The 18,957-nt window shown below is 42.6% G+C and overlaps 1 protein-coding gene across 2 annotated transcripts in view; it reads right to left on the reverse strand.

The window, feature by feature from the left end:
- LIG1 (DNA ligase 1) overlaps window positions 1-18,957 on the reverse strand; it is a 502,345-nt gene that overhangs the window by 145,706 nt on the left and 337,682 nt on the right. For both annotated transcript variants that reach the window (XM_085616644.1, XM_085616645.1), the window contains exons 19-20: window positions 4,499-4,609; window positions 3,474-3,545 (exon numbers count right to left, since the gene is read on the reverse strand). In XM_085616644.1, the coding sequence (XP_085472770.1) occupies window positions 3,474-3,545; window positions 4,499-4,609 (183 nt within the window). The remainder of the gene's footprint in view (window positions 1-3,473; window positions 3,546-4,498; window positions 4,610-18,957) is intronic.

Below are 18,957 nucleotides of genomic sequence, written 5' to 3' on the forward strand. Positions count from 1 at the left end.
AGTGCTTGGTGGTAGTAGGATTTAAAGTTCCTTTAGCGGAACCTGAAAGGTTGCTACCAATCACGACCAAATTGGAATCAATAGTGGCCAAACGTCAAACCAGAGGAGAGAGTATGGTGTTGATCGATGAGAACAGTTTTTCTGAGGAAGTCTTTAGCTGGCTTGCCTGAAGGTCATTGAGGAGATCAATGAGAGTTGGACTAAAGTTAAAACTGAAGCCTCAAGGGCTTCTGTGCTTGGTACCAGGATAGGCGCCGACTCAGACACGGGCTCAGATACTTGTGGGGTCTTGGGTGTAGATAGAAGTGGGATGGCATCTGTTTACGTGCCTCGCCGCGTTTAAATCTCTTTGGTAAAGTTGTGGACAAGGATTTGTTGTTTGGACCATTTGAGAGGTTCAGAGGAGTATCGGCTGGCGAAGTACGCGCTCGGCTCATAGTGGATCCTTGTGCGGAGGAAAAGTCAGCACTGTTTTGGGGAAAACTATAGGCGTGTCCCAAGAAAGGCAAGGAGACAGGCCAGATAGACCCCCACTGGGACCATCTGAATTGATGAAAAGCCTCCATTTGGTTCTGGCGATTTCATTACTGATGGCGCCAACGGCTTGTTCGAGCATCCGGTCGATTTAGTAGACTTTGGGGTAGGCTTTACTAAATGAGAAGGTGAAGCCACAGACGCCCCCTTTTCTCTTGCCCATGTTCCCGGAAAATTAACAGAATGGGAGACAAGACAAGACAAGAGAGCCTGGGGTAGAAAGGAGGCCCCTGATAACTGTTAAGATGGAGAGAAGAAACAGTATATCTCGGTGCATTTGGCCTCAATTTCCAGGCGAAGGCTTTGTGGCTTCACAACTTCAGAGTCAATTGGAGGTGCTACGATGTGGTGAAAAAGGCCTCAGAAAGTGGGTCCAGCACAGCCACAATCAACCGCAGACTGGCACAGGCGGGTCCACCCTTCGCTAGGACGCATCCCGCGCTGCGGGAGGGCAGCGCAGCCTTTGTTGTGCTGGGAGGGCTGGCTCCTCCTCCCTGCGCCCATGAAGGATGCTGGCGGACAGAGCCCCACCCCAGCCGACAGCCACCAAATGCCAGTAAGAGTTTGGGCCTTGGACGACCCCTCAGGAAATCCTGTTTCTTGATCCAGTCTAGTGTCTACTGCTTTGTGGTTGGCCTGGCTTCTGCATCTTCCTTGTCTACATTATATTTTACATTTAGGGTGCTACAGCTTTGCTAACTGATGTCGAGCAGGGGATAAGCAGCCATAAACAGCGTTTCCTGATTACGGAATGTCGCACTATGTAACAGGTATTTTCCATGTATTGGTGTCTACAATGGGCAGAACCAGAGGGGGTGATGCTATGCTTCAACTTTCCATTTGCGTTACCGTCCGCTGATTGTGCTCTGGCAAAATCCGTGCCCTGTACACAGACAACAGAATGCTTGGTCTAGCAACGGTAAAGTTACGAATGTGCCAATTGGATGTCTCAGATGCTTGGTGACCTTCAGATATTCTTGGCAGCATGACGTACCCAAGCTGATTGTATTTTTCCTTCCAGCTGCTTGCCTGCCGTTCTATAAAGAATTTAAGTCCTTGAGGCTATGGATATAAAATCTGATATATTGGTGACAACATTCCTTACAATGCCAAGCTCGTCTGCTTCACCCTTGATTTAAAGAAGAGGGAAAGGTAGCTGCAATTGGCTTGTAAAATCAACGACTGAAATGTTTGGGGTAGCGGTAGGATCTTTCACTAGAATCACTTTTGATTGGGGGGGGGGGGGAGGATTTGGAGGAGATTGGGAGGGTCATGTATTCGTAAAGTAAGCAACAGATTAAAAAAAAAATCTACAGCATGAGGGAGTAATTTAGAATAGCACACACTGCAAGCTGCCTCCAGTGCAAAAGCTGAAGTGCATCTAAGAGGATGGGAAGGGATTAAGAAAGGAGCATTAAAAGTGAGACCCAAGAGACACAGCTTGGGGGTCATTTCATGGAAGGGATTTGGAAGATTGGGGTAGTTGTAGAGTGGATCGGTGGCCAAAGAGAGGCACAAAGAGTAAGTTATTGTGGGTTGTTCTTCAATTTGCTTTGCTTAGTTGAAATGGGTTACAATTCCCATGCAACTGCTTTTGAAGAGTTTCTAATGAATTCATGATAAAAGGATCTCCAGTAATATAGAATAGTAAAAAGAAAAAAAGAAAAAAGAAGAAGATCTTAACTGCAAAATGGAAAACACCTGAACTGTGAAAAACAAAACAACAAGTTAGATTTCTCAACATGAAAAGCTGATTCTTTCGAATTTAGAGGGAGATTCACCATTTGGAAAATAAACTATGTTTCTCAGGAGATTCATATTTTTCTTCCCATTTTTTGACCTTGAAATCTCCAGATTTGATCAAGGCCAGTGCCGCGCGCCACGGCAGAGCTAACATGCCCTACTCAACCGTGCACCAGAAATGCTCAGATGAGCAAGAATAGCAATCAAACTTCAGGCCATCCAATGCTTGGCCTCTCTCCGGAAAGCTGCCTTGATGCTCTCAGCCACCATGGTGGCAATTCTGACCATTAGGGAATGCGGAGGGCTAAAATGCAGTCCATGAATCCGCGAGCCCGCTGCCAGAAGGCACCAACCCCAAGAATAATATTTTAGGGTTTAATAATATCTTTACTGTCTCTTCCTAAAAACTTTCAAGAATATTTCACTCTCCTATTGTGCTACTCATGCACAGATTAATCTATATAGTTACTTCAATAATTTTGGTTGGCGTATGTCAACATTTGATTATAAAAAGCGTCTAACAATGAAAGATTTTTATAAAGTACGATAAATTATTTCACAGTGGCTTACTTATTATGCATGTGCACAGACCTTGTATTATAACAAAGGTGACTGGAATTCTGCATCAATGGGGGAAATCTAATTATGCGGCAGGGAGAACTAATTGTGTAGCAACAACAGATATATTATGCAGACATTCATTGGCAATATTTCACTATATTGTCATATTAACACGCCTCACTACTGTCTGGGTATATGTTTCAGCTGATTTCTACCAATTCACTACAGCAACCGTCACATAAAAGGTGCAACATTTACCTTTGTGTTGTGTGAGTTTTTGATCGGGTTGTGCTGAAGACATGAAGACATGTTGGGTTTAATCTGAAAACTATACAACAAATAGCTGATCACGTGACTAGTGTCTTAAATTCAAAACTATCTTGAAAATGCTGCAGCCGCAGTATTGTTGAGAGTATAAAACCTAATAAACCACAATGGATAAAGCAATAATGAACTATTTACAAAATAGCTTGATGGTGGCTTAGGCCATTAACCACGGCAGCAGTAGAATAGGTCACAAGAGCATGCCGCAATTGAACTGCAGTACAATGGTACTATATGCAGATTATACACTTATGCTGATAGCACTTTCGTGGGGTACAGCCAGGTCTGCAGCTGCTTTCTGTAACGCTCACCTCTCCATTCAGGTACAGCATGTCGAAGGCATAGACGCACACCTGCACTTTAATCTCGGAGGCATCCACATCCTGGAGGAGAAAAAACATGTCAGACCCTAGGAGAGCCAGCAAACCATGTGGAAATCAAGTCAAGTCACAAAGGAAGGAACGTGTGAGTAGATTACTGGTAGAGATCAGTCAGTCAGTCACTCCCCTATACCGGAGGGGGACGCACAGCGCTGAAGGGGCAGGTATTACAGTGCACAGGGGCATGGCTTAAAACTGGAGAGCAATTTTTAGCCAAAGCTGGCACTGGCCTCTACACCTTAGATGCACTGAATGATCCACAGAGAGCAGGCAAGTAAAAAAAAAGATAACATACACAAACAATATCCACATGCAACATCCAAGGAAGCTCAGTTTCCAAGATGGCCCAAGCCTTGAAATCTTGAGCCGTAACCCAGACTCTGGCATCAAAATTCTCATTAAAGGCTAGCATAAAAAGTCCCAGTCATGGCGGTAAGGTGGTATTACATATGGCAAACACACTCTGGCCAGCAGGTGTTACAGTAGAGGGCCTGTTTCCACGTGCACAATGACCAGAAACTAGAGTGGGGAGACCAGTGCTGCATGCCAGGGACACCCCATAGCAGAGAGCACATAATGTAAAAATGCCATGTTAGCCGCTGCTGAGACCAGTGAGGTCGAAGCTTTTCTTCTCTCGCTCTCTCCCTTCCTCCCTCCCTCTTTTTCAGGCTAAGTTACGAATCTAGCTCTCCTTACAATATACTATGCTCCAGCTCATAGAAGAGCAGATCTGTGCATGAACGCTGGTTGAGAGGTCTGTCCCGCTTCACAGAGGAGGTACTTAAAACCTCTGTGCTTTAATCATCCTCCACTCCTCTAGCGACAATGCAGATCACTATCTCCAAGATCTCGAACAGCTGCCCTCCTCAACCGAATTGTGCCCCACCCATACCCCATCCCCCAAAGTGCCGAGAAAGCAGGAAAGGTGCAGCAGAAGGGTGGGCACTAGTACAGACCTTCCTCTTGCGTGTGGTGAGAACCTGGAATGGCTGGATCTGGTTCTTTTCAGCGTCCCAGGCCACCGCCTCCGTGTCTAGGATGCAGGAAGTCACAGTGTCTTTTTTGCACTACGTGGAAAAAGGGAGATCACCAATATGCATAAGAATCTACAGAACAATATTCACTTATTTCGCCATTTTCTTTTTAAACTTTAAGAACATCAAGTGGTCCAGCTGACTGCGAGATGTTTACAAGGTGTGAAACTGCTTTTTACCTGCAACTTCCATCTTGATCTACTGTTTGGAAGCAAAAGGCATTAAAAACCTCACTCTGAAACTAGTCTCCTTCTTGTCAGACAGGGAAAATATGATCAACATTGGCGCCTTTTCTTCAAAGTCTTTCTGTCTGCCCTGTGGGGTTCTGCAGGACTCTTCACTTAGTCCTTCGGATTCACTCATATCATACGCAGAAGACATGCAAATTGTGTTATCAGCCACTAAAAATACATACGACACCAACCTCCGCATTCATAACTGCATGAAATACATCTATGATCAAGCACTGTCTTGAGCTCAACGCCGGGAAGACCGAGGTGATCATACACGGCAATAACCAAAATTTCTGGTCTGCTCCGTGCTGCGCTGCAGATATGGGACTCTTTCCTGTCCCCACCAGGAAAGCCAAAAGTCTGGGGGTCATCATAGATGATCACCTACTTTTAGGCAATCAAGTCAATACAGTGGTCTCCTCCTCCTATAACATCTTAAAATGATTAAAAAAAAAAAAAAATCTCATCTTTCTGCCTATCTCAGTTAGGAAGTCAGTGGCATCCACCTTAGTATCATCAAAAATAGACTACTGTAACGGCCTCTACGTGGGTCTGCAAGCCCAATATTTGAACAAATTGCAGGTTCTCCAAAATTCTGCAGCCAGACTTCTACTGGAGATACCCAGGCATCATTCAGTTTCCGCCGCACTCAAAAGACCTCCCCTGGCTGAAGGTCAAAAAATAGAATTAAGTTTAAGGCCCTCTATTTGACCTATAAAGCGCAACATGATTCTGGGCCCACCTTTCTGAGGGAAACCTTTAGTTGGTACACCCTAGCTAGAAACCTAAGATCATCAGGCATGTGGAGAATAAACTCCATTAGATTTAAAATAATTGAAATTGGGTTGGCAGCAGCTTTGCGGTCAGAGCAGGTACATCCTGGAACCTCCTGCCATTCACCATAAGATCTCTCCCTTTCTTGCTTCAGTTTAGAAAACTTCTGAAAACCTGGCTTTTCAATCAGTAGGCTCTATTACTCTGTTCATTGTCTCTTACAGAATAAGCGTAAAGACAACTTCGGGTATGCGCCGCGATTTATAAATTGGGTAACATAACATAACATGGCTTGCTGGCACGAGTGCCTTTTAGGGACGACCTGCTTATAAAATATCCTAGGGCTAGAGGGACAAGGGAGGCGTAGATCTAAGTAAAAATTTTGGAATGGTGCAGGCACTCCAGCGATGCTTGTGCTCCAGGATTTTGTCTGCAGCTAACAAAACAGTCTCATATGATACTCTAATACGCAGGCTGTATGAACCTGCGGTTTATGACAAAGCCCTTCAATGGTTCACGTCTTCTTGAAAGATTGTACCCAAATGATTTTGAATCCATTTCAAGTCTTGTACCATTCTTGTTGACAATGGGGTATCAGAGGGCTCCTCGTAAAGCCCCACATTATTTAACATCTATGTTGCCCCTTTGGCAAAGATGGTCAAAGCACACGGCTTCAAGATAATATCTTACGCCAAAGTCACTTGATTGGCCATCTTTTTTGGTCAGGACCTGGACGTGGTTAAACCCCATTTTTATGACTATATGAGGAAATTAGCTCTAGTCTAGTAACTGCCTACAACTAAACGGAGAGAAAACAGAAATACCGCTGTTCGGTAAAGCTCAGCATCTGTGGGCCTCAGACTGGTGGCCATCCGAGCTGGGGCCAGTCCTGTCCCCAAAACAAGTAGTAAAAAAATCTCAATTCTAAAATAAGACCTTATTCTGTTTATGAAGGAACATGTCGTGACTGTTTTTTAGTACTCAGTCCGGGCAGCTGCAGTGCCATGACACAGGTGACTGATGAGGATATCCTCACTTAAAGAAAATAAAACAGCCCACTACTTCCTTACAGAGGTATGTGATTTCATCACATAGAGCTGAACACAATTATGGTGTGACCTGAACAAGGTTTTCTAGTGAGCACGACTCAGTGAGCTGAAAGTTTGCCATTGACAAATATGGTGTTTTGGTGGTCATGAGTTTGAATCCTGGCAGACTTAGTCTCACATCATTTCAAGCCCTGAAGGAGTCCTTGAAGGACGAAACGTGTTGGCTACTGCTTGTTGGCGTGGTTTTTAAAAGATGATAACTAATAAAGAATCATTGAAGAAAGAAACTTTTCTGCTATGCATTTGTTACATGCATGATTTTCAGCTGTTATGAATTCTTGTGTTGTTTAAAGGACAAGAACATATGTTCGAATATAGATGCATCTATTCGATGTATTTATTGAATCCTGGGTGCTGAACCACCAATAATGCATGTTTGTGGAACTTGCTATGCTACTATGCACTTATTGAAAAAAGCATTTCCTTGGCTTCCGCCAACTTCTACAAAAACCTTAAAACAAGCACAGATTATAAGTCGCTTGCACTATGGAAATCCTTTACTGGTAGCAGCCAATGAGTATTTGTTATCTAAACTGCAGGTAGTACACTGTAGCCCGACTAGTTTGTATTCTCCCATTTGGTCCTCCATCTGCTTGGTCGTTTGCAGTGCTCATCATGGGTCCCAAATCCTCAAAGCTACCCTGTGAGAAGGGAGACAGTGCATCTAGCTTGACTCAGACTGTGACCGTTAGTAAGGGGCTGAGACAGGAATCATCTCAAAATCAAGCAGGCAACCATGCAGGTAAACTTGTAGACTCTTAACATGATTAAAACCGGCCTGATAGCACTGGCGCAGGGAGGAGTAAGAATATGGTAGACCGCTTAGGCAGCTCTGTAAAGAAACCTATACTTGTGGCGGTTGCAGAGCCTGGGTGATGCATGTAGTCGCTATGCTACCCCACAACCCGAAATTACAGAATTCTTCCAATCAAAATGTACAACTAATGACCTGGTCTCCCGGGATACTCAAGATGAAGGCGAACTATACCCAGAACTGTGTCTCAGAGGCTGGTCGTGCTGGGAACAAGAATATTTCTAGTTCGCATGAATTAACAGCGGGCCCTTCAGCTACATCTGGTGTGCTTGAACAGCCTGTGTCTATTGGGCTAGGGAAGTGGGGAGACGATGCAATAAGCTCTGTTGTGAGACATCAGTGGAGTGCTACGTGAAGCTCCAGCAAGGTCAAGGGGTAGGTCAAGGGCTTGGTCTCTCTCTGTTTCCCTCTCTCTGTCTCCCTCCCCCCCTCCCCCTCGTTGCTGGGTACACTTACTACTTGGCCCCTCATGGCACATTGCAAGATTGGATTATTTTTTGGTGTAGCCATCACTGGTTAAGGAGTCACGGATAAAAAGCTCTTTCCAAGATTAATGTAGGACCAGAACCCTCTTGTTTTAGAGCTACCTCTCGAGGGATTGGGAAGGGTTCCCAGAAGATGGTCTTTTGAGAAGTCTCTTGTAAAATCTGGAATATGTAAGAGGGGTGGATCACAGAATTTAGTTTTAACTTAATCCCCTAGGATAGTCTAGGATGCTTTTAAGGCTGGCATAAGAGGGGAAACCCTTAGGTTTAGTATAGCTAAACGGAGCCACTCTCAACTTCAGATCAGAGAACTTTATCAAAAGCTAGGGGAAGCAGAGGCAGACTTTGTTGTAGCTGTTTATCTGGGCAAGTGTTATACCCCGTGCTGAATCACATAGCCATAATTAGGTCACGCTTGAATAAATGTACGGCTAAGAAGATGGCCGGGAAATTGTGTGGCTAGAACGCACGAGTGCTATGAATATAATGAACGGATAGGGTGGGTGTTAGCGGTCAGGATGAGGCAAAAAAAAGACTGCAGGGCAGATTAATGAAATTAGGAATGGGTAAGGTAAAATGTAAAAAAATGTAAATTGATACTTGTATAGCGCACTACTCACCCGCAAGGGTCTCAAGGCGCTTGTACGAATACCGCTGTGGAACCCATCCTGGCTTTCTCTGTGAGGCGTCCACTCCTGGGCACCCCCAAGGTGGAGGCCAGCCATCCTTAGCGTTGTGGGGGCCGTTGTGGAGATTAAGCAAGCTATTGCCCAGAGTTGCAGAGTGGGACTCCATGATTGGAATGGCACCGAGGCGAGAATTATCAGGTCCGTGGAATTTTTGAGCCCAAGACCCGCCGAGGCGGGGAATTGAACCCTGGTCCCGGGCTAGACCTCTGCATCAGGGTCTGCCGCTCTAATCATTGAGCCACACTTCTAGAGTTGTGACATCCCAATGTGGTTAGAGAAGCTTTTCGAGCATATTACATCAATATATATAAAGCTCCAGCAACGGCTGGTCTCAAGGACTTGGAGCAGTATCTGGTTCCAATAATATCTAATAAAGTAAACCAGGAGGAGTGGTCCCTATTCGGGGAGGAATTCTCTTTTGAAGAAATCCAGCTAGCCATTCAGGACCTCCCTTCCGTGAAGTCGGTAGAAACGGATTCATTTCCCTTCTAATTTAATACGCTTTTTTCATTAGAACTTTTGCATCCTCCAGACTCGTGGGCGACAGCCAATGTAATAGTTTTTTTTAAAGAAAGGAAAGGAGGCGTTTATCCAGGAGCCTATAGACCAATCACACTGTTAGACACCAAACACTACTCCAATATCTTTTTAGAAAAAATGAGGGTTAACGGCGGACTCCAACGACTGCACCTCCTTACTGTGTTCCCATAGTATGTGATCAAACGGTATAGTTAATGATGGTGTGCATACAAACGCCCCTGCATCCGCTGTTAGTAGATGCAAACTGCCAAGCAGATCAATGAAATTTCGGAAGGGGTTTGGAGCGGTGCACCACCAATTTACTTATCAATACATCACACCAAGTGGTCAGTAGTTTGTACTCAAAAAATCTTTATTTTAAATTAATTGTCCAACCAAAGCCTCAGCCAACGCGTTTCGTTCAGATTGAACTTCGTCAGGGCTGGAAGAGTATAGAAAAACATAACATAAATAAACGCACCACACAAAACATTTAAAAATTACATTAAAAGACACATTAAAAAGTAACACATACTAAGAGAATATGCACAGGACAAAAAATGGATATACCCTAAGCACTCAATACATAAACATAACCATACAGAGCAATTTTATGCAAAACAATACATAACAATGCAAATGAAAATGTCATGTATATATATTATAGTATTGCATTAGTAACAAAGGAGGCATAAGTATGCCTATGTGGTTCCAAAATTTATATATTCTGAAGACCCTTTTTGCTTGAGAGTATGATTCAATGAAGAGTGCCCCCAACTAAAACATAGTTCCTATATATGTGATGTTATATCTGAATGCCCCATCTAGCCACGTGTAATATTAAAATATTTCATCAGAAAATAAGGGGGGGGGGGCATATGTGTGCCTATGTAGGTCCAAAGTTGAATTTCCTGAAGGGTGAAGCGCACCCCAAACTGCAAATAAATTCTTATACATAGAGTAAGCAAAAGCAAAACTAATTAGGACAAAAGGGCAGGAAAAAAATTATGAGAAACAGTCCCCCATGGGGAGACACGTACCATAAGTGAGAATGCGAATATAATCCAAAGGTATGACCACTGTCTATGTAGACAAATATCCGTCTCGAGAGGAGCTGTAAAAAACGTCGTACTTTTCAGGTAAACAGTCCTAATTGTGCTTCCAGTGCCACCTTGATAAGGGCACTGTACACGATTCTGTCAAAAAAACAATAACAAAAATAGACAAAAATCAAACAAAAAATAGACAAAAAATAACAGAAAATAGACCAAAAATATCGAATCAAGTCCAAAGATATATGCATATATATATAAAGTAGGAAACAGACCTAATGTAGTTTTTGGGCGAAGCAGATATAAAATACCACTGGGGCGTGAGATTTAAACAGGACGTAATGTCAGTCCAAAATGATGAATCCCACTCAAAAGTATCTGACCGGAAAGTACAATAGCAGTCCGAAAACATCCTACTTGTAAACACTGATTGGAAATTATAAACCCAAGGTTCCAAACCAAAACATGGTAACAAAAAACACCTAGTAACATAAACAACATGTAGATGGAATTGCCAATGGAACTAACATTAGTTCGACGAAGTTAACTCCGGACAAGTTGCATTCCGCCCTCGTATAGTGCCACTACACCAACGTACGTGAGGCAAAGCATCCGCCATGTTGACACATATATAAGAAGAATCGTGCCATAGCACAAAAAGGAAGAAACAAATGGGAATCCCCTTTAACAAGCCCGTAGTCACCCGGACTCTAAATGTTCCCCAAAGGAGAGTCAAAAACCAGGACTTTGATAAAACAGCCCCCAACCCCATACCGACAGATTCAAAAGGTTACCAAAAGTATCGCCGCATACCTGTAACTCAATAGAAGTCTGTGCTCTCCCCTCAGAGTGTCCCGTATCGTAACCGAAAAACGCGCCAAACTTTAAAAGGAGATGTACGTGTGCAAACATAGACGTGCGTCGGCAATCGTGGGCGGGCGTGTGAAAGGTGGCCAATGTGATCCCTGCATTATTGGTTTCCCTGGAAACCAGGGTGTATACCAAAGGTTGAAAAAACGGACTTGCGTTAGGGTAAAAAAAGAGCGTCTAAAACGTCAAAAAGCGTCCCGAGTTGTGAGCGGGTGTGTCGAGGGTTAGCCAATGTGATCCTTGCATTAATGGTCTCCCAGGCAATCTGGGAAGACAAAAAAACCAACGCGCGTTTGGAAGGTAGCCAATGAAATCCCTGCATTGTTGGTCTCCCGGGTAAAAAAGAGCGTCTAATACGTCAAAATCGTCGCAGGTTATGAGCGGGTGTGTCAAGGGTTAGCCAATGTGAACCTTGCATTAATGGTCTCCCGGGCAATCTGGGAAGACAAAAACACCAAAACAACGTCAAAGACTCAAAACGCGCCTAGTTCTAAAAGGAAATGTGCGTATGCAATTAAAGCGGTGCGTCGGAAGTTGTGGACGCGCGGTTGGAAGGTAGCCAATGTAATCCCTGTATTGTTGGTCTCCCGGGTGAGAATCACACTTTAAAGTGACCTAAGAACATTCTATCACTCATGATAGAAAAACTCATTTACGCTAGCAGACTACACACGCGAAAGTAAACCATAGATATCTGGAGATATAAAAAAGGGTGTCACACGGCTACCTGGAGACCGAATCTAACGAAGGAAATGAACAAGAAAATCCGTTCTACGGTTCATGGAGCCAAAAAACTAATAAACTGAAAAAATATACCTGAAGGATATACAGACAAACCATAGGTCATATAAATCTACAGATATATTTAAGGTTTCATAATGCTACCTGGAGACAAGAAGCTGGTGCAATACAGACATTCAAAGAGTCCACGGTCCTCACATAATTCCAAAAGGTCATAAATACACAACCCTAGTGCATATCTCATCTAAACAGATAAGCTCATGTAAGGAAGTAATGGAATTCATGGTCTGAGTTGTGCCCCATAGTAACCGACCGTAATCTACATATCCATTTGGATTCAGTTTGTCTCAATGTGAGGTCTCTGTTCCCTCCTCGTTTGTTCACAGGAATATGGTCTATGCCACAGAAAAGGAAGGACTTGTCACCCAAATGTACTCTATTGTAATGCTCCGTCATGGGGTATCGTGCGTCATTGTTAATAAGGGCTCGTCGATGTTCTTGGCTACGAGTCTTCAAACACCGTGCTGTACTCCCCACATGAACCTTACCACACGGGCACTCAAGTGTGTATATTACGTATTTGGTATTGCAATTGATGAAGTGCCTGATGTGATGTATCTTATCAGTGTTGAAACTAAATTCTTTGCATTTATTACGTCCAAAAGTACATACATTGCAAGAGGTACATGTGTAAAAACCAACCGGCGGTTTAGGTAACCAGGTGCTGGGTGTCTTCTGTGTGGTCACATAACTTGGACATAAAGAACTTCTGAGTGTACGTCCCCTTCTATACACCAAGGAGGGTTTTCCACTAATATTGGGGCGTAATCTAGGAATATCCACAAGTAGATGCCAATGCTTCCTAAAGGCTTTGAAAATTTTGTCACTATGTGCAGTGTAATTCGTGAAAAAACATTTTTTCTCCGGTTTTGGAACTAGTGAGCGAGTTCCTGGAAGCCCCTCTATCAGTTTGCATAAGGGTCTGGGATCTAGGTAGTTTTAAGACTCTACGCTCAGCTCTGTCAAGTGTACTAGAATCATATCCCCTATGTGTGAAACGCTGTTTGATATCCTTAATGTTCTCCCTGAAACCTTTTTCCTCGCTACACAATCGTGTTTTGGGGGAGGTATATAGATGATATTGTGTGTCTGTGGTCAGGCTCAGAAACCCAGCTTAAGGAATATCTAGCATACCTCAACAGCAACTCCTTTAATGTACAACTAACAATGTCACATAACAAAGAAAATATCGATTTTTTAGATATTCATTTTTACATTAAAGAGGGCCAAATACACAGCACAATGTTCAGAAAAAAAACAGCATGCAATAGTATTTTGCATGCTTCGAGTGCACATGCCAGCTCCGTCATTGCCAACATTCCGTATGGGGAGATGGTCAGAACCAGACGGTTGTGTAGCGAGGAAAAAGGATTCAGGGAGAACATTAAGGATATCAAACAGCGTTTCACACATAGGGGATATGATTCTAGTACACTTGACAGAGCTGAGCGTAGAGTCTTAAAACTACCTAGATCCCAGACCCTTATGCAAACTGATAGAGGGGCTTCCAGGAACTCGCTCACTAGTTCCAAAACCGGAGAAAAAATATGTTTTTTCACGAATTACACTGCACATAGTGACAACATTTTCAAAGCCTTTAGGAAGCATTGGCATCTACTTGTGGATATTCCTAGATTACGCCCCAATATTAGTGGAAAACCCTCCTTGGTGTATAGAAGGGGACGTACACTCAGAAGTTCTTCATGTCCAAGTTATGTGACCACACAGAAGACACCCAGCACCTGGTTACCTAAACCGCCGGTTGGTTTTTACACATGTACCTCTTGCAATGCATGTACTTTTGGACGTAATAAATGCAAAGAATTTAGTTTCAACACTGATAAGATACATCACATCAGGCACTTCATCAATTGCAATACCAAATACGTAATATACACACTTGAGTGCCCGTGTGGTAAGGTTTATGTGGGGAGTACAGCACGGTGTTTGAAGACTCGTATCCAAGAACATCGACGAGCCCTTATTAACAATGACGCATGATACCCCATGACGGAGCATTACAATAGAGTACATTTGGGTGACAAGTCCTTCCTTTTCTGTGGCATAGACCATATTCCTGTGAACAAACGAGGAGGGAACAGAGACCTCACATTGAGACAAACTGAATCCAAATGGATATGTAGATTACGGTCGGTTACTATGGGGCATAACTCAGACCATGAATTCCATTACTTCCTTACATGAGCTTATCAGTTTAGATGAGATATGCACTAGGGTTGTGTATTTATGACCTTTTGGAATTATGTGAGGACCGTGGACTCTTTGAATGTCTGTATTGCACCAGCTTCTTGTCTCCGGGTAGCATTATGAAACCTTAAATATATCTGTAGATTTATATGACCTATGGTTTGTCTGTATATCCTTCAGGTATAATTTTTCAGTTTATTAGTTTTTTGGCTCCATGAACCGTAGAACGGATTTTCTTGTTCATTTCCTTCGTTAGATTCGGTCTCCAGGTAGCCGTGTGACACCCTTTTTTATATCTCCAGATATCTATGGTTTACTTTCGCGTGTGTAGTCTGCTAGCGTAAATGAGTTTTTCTATCATGAGTGATAGAATGTTCTTAGGTCACTTTATTGTGTGATTCTCACCCGGGAGACCAACAATACAGGGATTACATTGGCTACCTTCCAACCACAACTTCCGACGCACCGCTTTAATTGCATACGCACATTTCCTTTTAGAACTAGGCGCGTTTTGAGTCTTTGACGTTGTTTTGGTGTTTTTGTCTTCCCAGATTGCCCGGGAGACCATTAATGCAAGGTTCACATTGGCTAACCCTTGACACACCCGCTCATAACCTGCGACGATTTTGACGTATTAGACGCTCTTTTTTACCCGGGAGACCAACAATGCAGGGATTTCATTGGCTACCTTCCAAACGCGCGTTGGTTTTTTTGTCTTCCCAGATTGCCCGGGAGACCATTAATGCAAGGATCACATTGGCTAACCCTCGACACACCCGCTCACAACTCGCGACGCTTTTTGACGTTTTAGACACTCTTTTTTTACCCTAACGCAAGTCCGTTTTTTCAACCTTTGGTATACACCCTGGTTTCCAGGGAAACCAATAATGCAGGGATCACATTGACCACCTTTCACACGCCCGCCCACGATTGCCGACGCACGTCTGTTTGCACACGTACATCTCCTTTTAAAGTTTGGCGCGTTTTTCGGTTACGATACGGGACACTCTGAGGGGAGAGCACGGACTTCTATTGAGTTACAGGTATGCGGCGATACTTTTGGTAACCTTTTGATTCTGTCGGTATGGGGTTGGGGGCTGTTTTATCAAAGTCCTGGTTTTTGACTCTCCTTTGGGGAACATTTAGAGTCCGGGTGACTACGGGCTTGTTAAAGGGAATTCCCATTTGTTTCTTCCTTTTTGTGCTATGGCACGATTCTTCTTATATATGTGTCAACATGGCGGATGCTTTGCCTCACGTACGTTGGTGTAGTGGCACTATACGAGGGCGGAATGCAACTTGTCCTGAGTTAACTTCGTCGAACTAATGTTAGTTCCATTGGCAATTCCATCTACATGTTGTTTATGTTACTACGTGTTTTTTGTTACCATGTTTTGGTTTGGAACCTTGGGTTTATAATTTCCAATTAGTGTTTACAAGTAGGATGTTTTCGGACTGCTATTGTACTTTCCGGTCAGATACTTTTGAGTGGGATTCATCATTTTGGACTGACATTACGTCCTGTTTAAATCTCACGCCCCAGTGGTATTTTATTTCTGCTTCGCCCAAAAACGACATTAGGTCTGTTTCCTACTTTATATATATATGCATACATCTTTGGACTTGATTCGATATTTTTGGTCTATTTTCTGTTATTTTTTGTCTATTTTTTGTTTGATTTTTGTCTATTTTTGTTATTGTTTTTTTGACAGAATCGTGTACAGTGCCCTTATCAAGGTGGCACTGGAAGCACAATTAGGACTGTTTACCTGAAAAGTACGACGTTTTTTACAGCTCCTCTCGAGACGGATATTTGTCTACATAGACAGTGGTCATACCTTTGGATTATATTCGCATTCTCACTTATGGTACATGTCTCCCCATGGGGGACTGTTTCTCATAATTTTTTTCCTGCCCTTTTGTCTTAATCAGTTTGCTTTTGCTTACTCTATGTATAAGAATTTATTTGCAGTTTGGGGTGCGCTTCACCCTTCAGGAAATTCAACTTTGGACCTACATAGGCACACATATGCCCCCCCCCCCCTTTATTTTCTGATGAAATATTTTAATATTACACGTGGCTAGATGGGGCATTCAGATATAACATCACATATATAGGAACTATGTTTTAGTTGGGGGCACTCTTCATTGAATCATACTCTCAAGCAAAAAGGGTCTTCAGAATATATAAATTTTGGAACCACATAGGCATACTTATGCCTCCTTTGTTACTAATGTAATACTATAATATATATACATGACATTTTCATTTGCATTGTTATGTATTGTTTTTCATAAAATTGCTCTGTATGGTTATGTTTATGTATTGAGTGCTTAGGGTATATCCATTTTTTGTCCTGTGCATATTCTCTTAGTATGTGTTACTTTTTAATGTGTCTTTTAATGTAATTTTTAAATGTTGTGTGGTGCGTTTATTTATGTTATGTTTTTCTATACTCTTCCAGCCCTGACGAAGTTCAATCTGAACGAAACGCGTTGGCTGAGGCTTTGGTTGGACAATTAATTTAAAATAAAGATTTGAGTACAAACTACTGACCACTTGGTGTGATGTATTGATAAGTAAATTGGTGGTGCACCGCTCCAGACTACTCCAATATCTTGGTAAATAGGCTGGGTAGCATTATACATAGATTGGTATCGGTTAGGCAGCAGGGGTTTATTCCGGTGAATACGTGTAATTGCAATGTTTAATGCAACCAAAAATGTAGACGAATCCACGGGGGTCGCCCTGTTGGATGCAGAGTAGGCATTCAAAAGAGTGTCTTGGGAGTATCTGTGGAAAGTTATGGGGGCCTTTGGATTGGGAGCCGTTTATTCAAGCAATTCGAGTAATGTACTCCAACCCAGTAGCTCGACTTCAGAATATGGGTCATGAATCCCAGCCCTATACAGAAAGTGGAACCCTGCCTCTCCCTTGCTATTTGATGTATATATAGAACCCCTTCTTTGTAGACTGGAAGCCTCCATTGAGGTCATACCGATTCGTTTGCATGGATGGGATACGAAAACATTGGCTTCTGCAGACGATGTTGCAATAGTCACAAGAGATCCAGATAATGCTCTCCATGTTATTGAAAAGATAACTGAGTAATTTGGAGCTTACTCCGGGTATCCGTTAAATAAGAGTAAAACACAAGTAGTGGTAAATAGATATACGGCTACCCATGACTGTCGTATGGTAGAAAAGGCTATTACTGCTGAAGTGGAGCAGTTAGTCGAAATAAAACTTTCTTCAATTATAGAAAAAGCTCAAAAGGATTTACTAAGATGGGACAATCTACACCTCTATTAAGGGGAGATGTAACCTAGTTAAAACGGTCTTCCTCCCAACGTTACTTTATATGTTTCATACAATTACTCTGGAGTTTAAAAATGCCTGGTTTAAATCTATAGATACGCTGGTGATCAGGTTTATCTGGTCATATGGGAAAATCAGGAGGGCCAATAGGTTTCTGTGCCTTCTCAGGGAAAAGGGGGGGGGGGGGGGGGGGGGGGGGGAAATGGGCGCTGCCGAATTTTAAATTATATTACCTAGCAGCAGCTTTTCAACATCTTCACCTCTCTTTGATAACAAGGCAGGAGATGAGCTGAATGAGGGGTATGTCCTATCAATATTTGAGTTAGCGATCAGGACTGCAGCTAAGGGATGCTTGTTGAAAATCTTTGAGCCAAGCTATTATAAAAGAACAAGGTTCAAGACTTTGATGGCGGCATTCAGAACCTGGTATACCCCTATGCATCGGAATAGTCAATTGCCCGAAATATTCTGCAATGGTTACATATCTATATGGGAACGAGTTGGCCTGGGAAGCTGAGGAGATGTGCTCTCTGGGAATCCTATGGCATAATTTGAGGAGATTTGGGCTAGATTTACGCGATTTTTACAAAAATATCTACAATTTAGGGATTTTTTTTTTTAAGAAAGGTGGGGAAGGAGAGGATTAGCTGGCTTTTCCAGGTTATCCCTGTTGGAGAGTTTAACAAGGGGAACCAATTACTCAATATCCCAACTATACGAGTGGGATCATTTACATCACTATCGCACTTTTTAGGCTATGCGTAGCCTCTGCTTGGCTGGATCTCCAACCTCCTACATTCCTGCAATGGAAGGGACACATAATTTATTTACAACCTGGAAATAGTACTTTAAGAGCGAAAGAGGAAGAAAGCAAAACTAACAAGCATTTGCAATGCAATAGGTCTCGCATTATAAAAGTTTGAGCTATTGGCATTGCTAATAATAATGCAAACAGTAGCGCAAACATTCAGTAATACGATGCTGCATTGCAAAAGTTTTTTGTTTGTTGCTTTTTTATATAGCGCGACTTGACCCAAAGGCGAACATTTATGTTGTATTGAGTTCAGTGCAATTATGTGGTATGTTATTATGTGGCACAGAGTGGTATTATGCGGAGTGTATTTATGTTGCATTAAGCAGAGAGTAATTATGTGACGTTGAATTATGTAGAATTGAGTGGTATGTGGAGTGCTTGTATGTTGCATTGAATACAGTAATTATGTGACGTGTAATTATGTGGTACTGAGTGGCATTATGTTGAGTGCAGTTATGTTGCATTGAGTAGAGTGTAAATATGTGGTGTGTAATTCTGTGGTACTGAGTGGTATTTTTTGGAGTGTATTTATGTTGCATTGAGTAGAGTGCAATTATGTGGCTTGCAACTGTGTGGCACTGAGTAGTATCGGGGCGTATTTATGTTGTATTGAGTAGAGTGTAAATATGTGGTATGTAATTATGTGGCACTGAGTGGTATTATGTGGAGTGTATGTTGCATTTAGTAGAGTGTA

The sequence above is a fragment of the Triturus cristatus genome, chromosome 7 (assembly GCF_964204655.1).
Source record: "Triturus cristatus chromosome 7, aTriCri1.1, whole genome shotgun sequence".
Taxonomy (NCBI): Eukaryota; Metazoa; Chordata; class Amphibia; order Caudata; family Salamandridae; genus Triturus; species Triturus cristatus.